The following is a 9,427-nucleotide window of genomic DNA, read 5'->3' as shown; positions in this document are numbered from 1 at the left end:
CGGCTCCGTCTTCAACGCCGGTTCTTCGCTGGGTGGGAGTGGGGACGGGAAGATTGCCAGGAGAAATCCCTAGCCGTCCTGCTGGCTGTGACGGCGGCGACGCCCGCGGGCGCCGCGCACCTTCTTGGAGGTGTCTGTCAGGTATGCCTTCCCCACCCCCTCCCCCTTGTCCTCCCGGGTGAAAACCCCAACGCTGTTGGGCGGCGGCGACGCCCTTGGCACCGTATCCTTCTTGAAGGCGTTGCTTTGGGAGCAAGGTGGGAATTTGGACTTCGCTGTGTTGTGTGTGGTGGGTGTTGGCGGCAGCAGTAAACTCCAGCGGTGGTAGTGTTCCCCCTGGTTCAGGCCATGTTTGTGTGCTCACCGGGTGGATGTACCCTAATCCAGTGCCTGTGGCTACTGGAGAGGAGGGGATAGGGATTCCCCCTCGACAGTGTCACTCCAGCGAGCCGGTTGTGCAGAATATTGTCTCTGGCTGCTGCTCCTTAATTCATCCTGGTAGCTCTCCTCTTGAATGCCCGGGTCCTTGGTTTTCGGTGATGCTCTGCTCTAGGTGAGAAGTCGACGGCAGGTCGCATCGGCCTAGTCCCAACAATGTGGATGCCATCGGTGCCACTCATCCAGGTTCTAGGGTGAACGTGTTCATTGTTGACGGTTCGGCGCCTTTCGAGCCAGGCGAGGAGGCAGGGGCCTTCTTCGACGATGGATCTGGATGGTGGTGTTTCCCGGCTGGTCCCAGGTGTTGTGGCAATGGCTGCCTCTCTCGGTCATCTGATCTTCTGCTCCTTCGCCGGCATCTCCCTTCTCCTAGGCTTCGCGCGTGCAAGAGGCCTTGTCATCTTCAAGCTTGGTGCTTCATGTAGATCCTTTTTTTTCAGTTTGTTGTATGTCTGGCATGTGAGCTGCTCCCGGCACCATTGTATCTTGCCGTGTTTTCTTTTTATGGTTTATGTCGAGGCTGTAATCCAGAATCTGTAATCCTGGCCGGTTGATGGCTTTGTTAATTCAAAGCCGGGCTCTTCGCGAGCCTTCGTTCTAAAAAAAAAGGTATGCTTCACCTCTTTTAATCAGACTAGCACTAGCGCACAAAACAAACATGTGACAAAACAAAAAAGGAGATAAGAGGGCACTCTGCATTATTGCCGCTGGATTGTTACATAATCCCTTACCTTCAGTTTTTGTATGATCAAGATGGAATCAATTAAGATGCCCAAAGAAGATACCTAGCTTATTCATATACAGCTGCTGAGAGATTGGACCTGGTTTCCCTGCTTGGTTGTGCAGTTATTTGATTCCTAATTTGATTGGTGAATCAGATTGGTTGGAGACGGCGGAATTGGCCGGGCCGCGGGTGTACAGCTGCTGCCATTGCCAGAACAACGTCTGCCTCCACGACGATATCATCTCCAAGGCCTTCCAGGTGAACAGCTTCACTAAGGGAAGGATAATTTATTTGCTTCTTGTCCTTACTGACGACTTTGGCCCCTGCGTTCCGGATCAAGAGTGGACAGACCTTAATAATCAATAAATAGGAACTTAAATGGACCAGTTAAACTATACTGGTTGGGGATGTCATGCTAAAATTACTAGTAGTAAGTACTTATCAACTAGGGACTTTAAATTGGCTCATCAACTGGAGTGGAGAGGTCCGACAATACAATATGAGAACGTTTCTGTAGCTGATCAGTTTAGCTAGCATTTGTTTTTCTATACTTACATAGTGGAGTTTCAGTTAACCAGATATACTACTTTTTTTTTTTGCGGGGAACCAGAGATACTACTGTGATCTATCTATATGTACAATTCAGATGTTGAGACCTCGACACGCCATGCTATGATCTATCTATCTCAATTTAGATTGTGTTTGGAGGATAAATACAATACTAATACTATCTCTCCTTTGCTTGCTCTTTTGGATGTTGTACTAGGGGAGGAATGGCCGCGCATTTCTCTCCTCTCACGCCATGAACATCACCACGGGGGCCAAGGAGGACAGGCAGTTCATGACGGGGCTTCACACGGTCGCCGACATCCACTGCCGTGGCTGCCACTAGGTGCTCGGATGGAAGTACGAGAGAGCCTACGAGGAATCCCAAAAGTACAAGGAAGGCAAGTTCATATTTGAAAAGGACAAGATCGTGCAGAAGAATAGGTAAGAAATGGAAAAGAGATTAAACCAACCCTGTGCCAGCCAGAATGTTCTTATGGATCATCCATGCCTTTGTACATAGCAGTACGTTTTCTTCTTTTTTAAACTACCAGTCTGTCGGTGTTATTTCCATGCCATTTGTAATTTGCAATGGTTATTAGTCATCGTTTGGTCATTCCGGTTTATGTATTCTACTACTCTGGAGCACCACATACTGGTGTGGTTGTTAGGTTCCTAATTCAATTGGTGAATCGGATTGGTTGCAGCAGAGAGATGGCAGAACTGGTTGGGCCGCGGATGTACAGCTGCCGCCATTGCCGGAACCACGTCTGCCTACATGACGATATTATCTCCAAGGCCTTCCAGGTGAACAACTTCACCCAGGGAAGGATAATTTATTTGCTTTTCCTTGGTCATTACTGACTTTGGGCCTTTGGGCCTGTGTTAGGGATCAAGAGTGGACAGGCAGAGCTTAATCAATAAATAGGAACTTAGATGGACCAGTAATATATGTTGGGCTGGTTGGGGATGCCGAGCTAAAATCAGTAATAGTATCCACTAGCGATTTTAAATAGGTCCATTCATCAACTGCGGTGGAGAGGTCCAACAATCTGACAACGAACGTCTATGTAGCTGACTTTAGCTAGCATTTGTGTTTCTACATTTACATAGCGGAGTTTCCTTCAGTTCACCAGAGAGAGATACTGTGATCTATCTGTACCAGCAGTTAGTCATCTGAGGCTGTCACATGAGCTCCATTCAGATGCCGAGACCGTGATATGCTATGATCTGTCCATCTCAATTTTGATTGTGTTTGGAGGATAAATACATACTGATACTGTCTCTCCTTTGCTCTTTTGGCTGCTGTTGTAGTATCAACTAGGCACTTTAAATAGGTTCATTCATCAACTGCAGTGGAGAGGTCCAACAATACAATCTGAGAATGAAGTTTAGCACTTGTGTTTCTATATTTACATAGCGGAGTTTCACTCAACCAACCAGAGATGTGTGATATCTATCCATATCAGCTTCAGATGTCAAGACCTCGATACGCTATGATCTGTCTATCTCAATTTTGCTTGTGTTTGGAGGATAAATACTAGCACCTTTGTTCTTCCGGCTGCTGTTGCAGGGGAGGAATGGCCGCGCGTTTCTCTCCTACCACGCCATGAACGTCACCACAGGGGCCAAGGAGGACAGGAAGCTCATGACGGGGCTCCACATGGTTGCCGACATCATTGCTGTGATTGCCGGGAGGTGCTCGGGTGGAAGTACGAGAAGGCCTACGAGGAGTCCCAGAAGTACAAGGAAGGCAGGTTCATATTTGAACAGGCCAAGATCATGCAGGAGAATTGGTAGGCAAGTAAACGAAAGATTCAACAAACAATGTGCCAGCCAGAATGCCCTTATGACTATGTACATAGCTGTCTATTGGCCTTATTTCCGTGCCATTTGTAATTTGTTGTGTGTAGAGCCGAAATTATGTTCATTTGTGTGGGAACCATTTTCTCATTGATCATAAATAAATGGATGGTTTAACAATGTGTGGTTGTATTTCCCCAATTTTTTTGTGTGCTTCAGCATCAATCAAATTAAGTAATGCATGTGTCAAGGGTTGGTCCGTACCTTGTTCAGACCAATTGCAATTTCTCATTGACCAACAAACAGATGGATTATGACATGAAACACAAACACATTCACCTGAATACCTGAGCGATTTTAACATTTTTTTCATGGCAATAGTCATTCTGTGTGAATGGAGTGAAGTTGTTTCTACAGTAATTTTGTTTAGCTGCGAACTTCCGTTGCAGGATCTTGACCTCTTCGGTAATTAAGTGTAGCTCCAGTAAGCTGAAGGAATTGGAATACAATCCTCAGTATGATGGTATGTCAAATAGCTGATCATGTCCTCACACCTAGCAACAGAAAGATTTTGCACACATAGAAGGAAAACAAGCTTTAAAGACATGCCTGAAAGTTCTCTAGTAAAGGGTGTAGTTGCAGTATTCTGGACTTTGTGGAAAGTCTGAATTGCATCTAGGTTTATGTGCGTGATTCCAGTATTATTACTTTTCAGATCGCTCACTGATTGTCCTGTTGGTCCAGGTTACAGAGAGGAAAAGTGGTTTCGCTGAGGATTTCTTGAACATGAGCAGATGATGTCCGCCAATGACTCGCAGACTGGGGGTGGACTGAAGCTCCTAGTTCGCTGGCTGGTGTTATCACATCAGGTTTCCTCTAACTCACATACAATACTCTAGTAGATAACAGAAAAAACATATATAGAAGCATACAGGCTACGCCAACCATGAAACTCTAAATGATGAAGCTATGGAAAAACAATCGGCACAACAACCCTCTGAACAGTAGAAAATACAGGAATTCAAAAAATATTATCGTATACGCACATAGACAACTATGAATCATAAATATCCATTACAATAACTTCAAGCAAGGAAATACAAGAGTCCCATGATGATGCTATGCCAACATAAACGATGAAGCTACCAAACTAACAATCAGCACAACATCTGAGCAGTAGCAAATACAGGAGTTCAAAAGTATTATCATACACGCATAGACAATTACAAACCATCAATATCCTTTATATTAACTTCAAGGAAATAAAAATCTCAGCATGATATGCTGCTTCATGCTTCTAAAGAGCTCTTACTCAATTTGTAGCCCCCTTTCTGGCCCAGCTTTTCCATCTAAGAACGGCAAACACATACATCTGATCATATGTCTTGTCAACCATGCAGAAATAAGCAGTTCTCCATGCTTTCTTAAACAACAAGACACAAAACACCTCCCAGAGACCCAAAACAAATCCCAGAGCAAGTCCAAAATAAAAGGTCATTGGCTCAAAGGAATGTTCATTCCTTTTTTGATCATCTTGCCTTGTAACATTCTTTCCGGGGCAACTGTTCACAAGAGGAGGCCCACAGAGACCACTGTTGCCACTGTACATGGAAGGTTGCTCTGTGTAGAGGGTGTCGAGCTGACGTCCTGATGGTATTCTCCCTGTTAGATTGTTATCAGACAAGTCCAAGTAGCTCAAATAGGTTATATCTGACAGGCTCGGAGGGATTCTGCCAGAAAGCATGTTCCTTGAGAGGTCAAGTGATTCCAGAGCATGCAAAGCCCCAAGCTTAATTGGTATTTTCCCACTTAGTCGGTTACATGATAGATTCAAGTTTATCAAGGCATCAAGAACAACTATTTCTTCTGGTATTCTCCCAGTTAACTGGTTGAAAGACAAGTCAATGCTCACCAAATCTAAAATGCCAATACCATAATCAAGTTCACGTCCCTTGACAGCAACAGACGAAAAATCATATTTACGTATAATAGATGAGTAGCTGCCATAAGATTCTGAGTCAAGCGAATAATCCTTTACGTACTTTCCTGTCATGGCCGTCACATTTGACAGATGCCATGGTATGGCACCTGATAAGCCATTGCCTGCTAGGTTCAGATGGTGAAGGCGACTAAGATTTGAGATGGTAGCTGGGATTTCTCCAGAAAACATATTCTCGTTTAGCCGTAGAATTCTTAATTCAACCATATCTCCAATCCATGATGGCAACCTTCCGGAAAAACTATTACGTGATAGATCTAAAGACGTCAATTGTCTCCATTTTTTTAGAAACGATGGGAAGTTGCCAGAAAATCTATTGTTACTCAACATGAGAAACACAATGTTCTTCACCCCAAAACACTGAGGAAGTTGTCCCTCAAAAAAATTGCTGCTTAATTCCAAGGCATCCAAGGCTTCTGCTTTGCAGAGAGATTCAGGAATACGACCAGTTATTTGATTGGAGCTCAACGCTAGTGAAGCCAAACATTGAGTCTCAATATTTGATGGCAAATTTCCAGATAAAGAGTTTGTAGACATGTCCAGCAAGGTAATATTTCTTGGTAAGTTCGGGATTTCACCAGTTAATTTATTTGAGTTGATCAAGAAAGATTGCACTGACATGAATTGCATGTTTCTTGGCAACCTGCCACTGATTTCATTGTTGGAGATGTCCAGAGATATGGCTTTTGCAAATGTAGTGCTGAACCAGTCAGGAAGCCTATCAACTATACCTGTGCCTGATATATCCATCCAGCCAATGTCCACTTGGAACTGAAGCCATGCAGGAAACGAAGGGCCCAGCTGGCAAGAGCCAAGAGTTATGTCTTCTAAACTGAAAGGTGGTATCCAGTCGGGACCAACTGTAATCCTCAAGGAATTTTCACTTAAATCCAGTGACTTTAGCTTGGTTAGACTTGTAAAATGTTCTTCGGTGAAGTCACCATTCAAGTTGTTGGCACTGAGATCCATTATGGTCAATTTGCCGAGCATACCGATCTCAGATGGCACAGGTCCACTTAGATTGTTGTATCCAAGTTCCAATACGGTCAAATTACTGAGCATGCCGATCTCAGATGGCACAGGTCCACTGAGGTAGTTGGAGGAGAGACCAAGTCTGCTTAAACTAGAGAGCAGCCCCACCCATCGTGGTATGCCTCCAGTTAGATTGTTCTTAGAGATGTCAAGAACGACTAAGCTGGTCAAGTGTGCTGGCTGATCCGGCATGGTTCCGGTAATATTGGTGGAGCCCAAATGCAACTCCTGCAGTTTGTTCAAGGGACACTGGGGCATCCTCCCTATAATATCCTTTATATCTCCATCAATTTGACAATAAGAAAGGTCCAGGATTCTCATATTGCATAGTGTTCTGAAGCTTGTAGTCCTCATGTTACGATTAAATGACAAATCAAGGACTTGGAGGGACGTCAGATGTGCCAGTGCATCAGGTGCTTGACCGAATAGCTGAGTTCCGGCAAGGTAAAGATGTTGGAGGCCTGTCAAATTCCAAAACCAACCCCTTGCCATTGGGTGGGCAAATATGTTGTTGGAGAGATCAAGCCTCTCGAGTTTGGTAAGGTTAATATGTGGGAGTGAATGGTTTGTGGTTGGAAGAGAGCAAGACCTAAGATCAAGGGCCTTTAAAGAAGGAATCATGTTGACAACATAAGGCCAATCAACTATTGTGCTGAGGTCTACCGAATTCATTCCAAGATACTGCAAATTAGGGACGTGCGCTACCCATGAAATGTCTCTTGAATACATACTACTTTCTATCGGATTAAATTGGGAAAGGTCAAGGTACTGCAAATTTGAGAGGTTGCCGAGCTGAGGGGGCACTCTGCCAGAAAATGGTATACCTGAGAGGTTGAGATATCTCAATCTCGTCAAAGAGGCCAGGAACTGCGGCATATGGCCACTTGGGCCCTCGAGGCAATTCATGCTAAGATCAAGGTGCACAAGACGATCCATGGAGAGCAAAGAATTACTTATCTGGCCAACCAAAGCTGTGTCTCTGTAGTACCCATCGATGATCAATCCATTGAGCGGGACCGTGTCCACATGCAGATTACGAAGATGAAGCCTAAGGACATGGCCGGTTCGATTGCTGCACTTGACGCCCCTCCACTGGCAGCAGTCTTCCTTGTTCCAAGAGTCAAGGAGGCCCATGGGATCGCTGGTGATGCCACGCTTGAAGGACAGCAGGGCGTCCCGCTCGCGGGGTATGCAACTCGCGCTGGCCGAACCGCCGGTTGGCCCGAGCTGAAGTGCATCGGAGGCCAGCAAGTCTGCGGCAGCTAGGACGCATATGAGCAGGAGCTTGGCAGTGGTGGTACGCATGGCAAGGAAGACGATTAATCCGTCTCTATTCCGCTACTAACGGAGTTTCGTGATAGTTGTAAGCAAATTTTAGTCCATGTTTTATGACTGAGTTCATGTTCCCTGACTGACTGGCAATCCGACGACAACCCTGTGAGCAAGGATGTACACATATTTTTGGCCAAGTTCACGTCAGGAATGGAGAATTTCCACATACTCCCAAGGCCTGCCGTGCATGTTATGCAAGTGAACAGTACCACTTGTTTTAGTAGAGGTGCAGGCTTTTCCTAAAATTTATCAGTTCACTGAACGATATATAAGTAAATATAATTTTGCTTTGACACATAGTTTTGAGCATTCAGGTAGCTTTTCTCGGGGCAAAAGTTTATCAGAGAGGGCCTAAATAATTTGCAACACAGGGGTGGCGTATTTCTACTTTCACTCACTAGTAGAGACGTCAAAACGAGATGGGTGGGAGAAGAAACGAATCAAGGAGTATGTTCTATTGATGAAGCTTGGGGTATTTTATTTATATCCTTTCAATGCAAGGATCACGCATATCCGGCACATAATTACGACAAAGAGATTGTGCCATCTCTCAAGTTTCACCTGCAAACCAACACTGAACTACAACAATGAGAGCACTTGCCAATGGCCGACCAGGCAGCGCTTGGACTGTAGGCAGGGAGGACGACACGGTTAGCTCCTCGGCACTGCAGCACAAGTACAGGGGAAGAGGTCAGGACAGCAGCTACAGCGCAGGGTTTCAGAGACCGACGGCATGCTGAAGCGCATCGGAGTGCAGCAAGTCGGCGGCAGCTAGGACGAATATGAAGAAGATGGATCCATCTCTGTGCCGCTACGAACAGGCAATTCTACGCAAATTTAGTCCATGTTCCCTGACTGACTGGCATTCTGATGGCAACCACGTGAGCAAGCATGCTCACATGTTTTTGGCCAAGTTCACGTCTGGAATGGAGAATTTCCACACACACTCCAAGGCCTGAATTTGACCGACGTGCAAGTTATGCAAGTGAACAGCACCACTCGGTTTAGTAGAGGTGCAGCCTTTTCCTTCCATTTCTGGGCTCACTGAACGATATACTATAAGTGAAGATAATTTCAGGGCAGTTTTACTGTTTCTTTTAGTCCTTGTTGCTGCACTTGTCCCGGAGAAGTTCACGAGTGCCTTGTACCAGAATGTCTCCATGTGGACAACGGCTCAGTGAAGTCGTGCGCCCAAATTGCCAAATTACCATCAGCTCCAGCTTCATTGGCCGCCTGCTCCGTGACGAGCTCCAACAATGTCACACCGAAACTGTAAGTGTCAACTTTCTAAAAATTAGCGCCCGTTACCCCGCACTTAGCTATGTCTCTGATCGGCATCCTCGTAAGCGATATGTATACATTGAATTTTGTTTCTAAGTTTCTGTTATGTATAATAATGGAAAATATCAGTCTCAACTTCACTGATAGAAATTGATTGACAACACACAGATTAAGGAAACAACAAAAGCACCCACAATGTCTCAACTCTCAACTTATTCAATACTAGTAGAGTGCCCGTGCGTTGCCACGGGCTTTTGAATATATTGCTGGAA

At 45.2% G+C, this 9,427-nt stretch overlaps 1 protein-coding gene and 1 pseudogene across 1 annotated transcript; one reads left to right on the top strand and one right to left on the bottom strand.

The window, feature by feature from the left end:
• Positions 1-3,691, top strand: part of LOC119334709 — a 6,265-nt pseudogene extending 2,574 nt beyond the window's left edge.
• An 897-nt stretch (positions 3,692-4,588) lies between these two features.
• Positions 4,589-7,857, bottom strand: LOC119328288 (receptor-like protein EIX2). Its single transcript, XM_037601301.1, has one exon. The coding sequence runs from the start codon at positions 7,845-7,847 to the stop codon at positions 4,824-4,826; it is 3,024 nt and encodes a 1,007-aa protein (XP_037457198.1). The 5' UTR covers positions 7,848-7,857; the 3' UTR covers positions 4,589-4,823.
• Between the last annotated feature and the right edge of the window lie 1,570 nt (positions 7,858-9,427).

This window comes from Triticum dicoccoides, chromosome 7A, assembly GCF_002162155.2.
Source record: "Triticum dicoccoides isolate Atlit2015 ecotype Zavitan chromosome 7A, WEW_v2.0, whole genome shotgun sequence".
Taxonomy (NCBI): domain Eukaryota; kingdom Viridiplantae; phylum Streptophyta; class Magnoliopsida; order Poales; family Poaceae; genus Triticum; species Triticum dicoccoides.
Note: the sequence above shows the minus strand (reverse complement) of the source record. Positions and strands in the feature narration are given on the sequence as shown.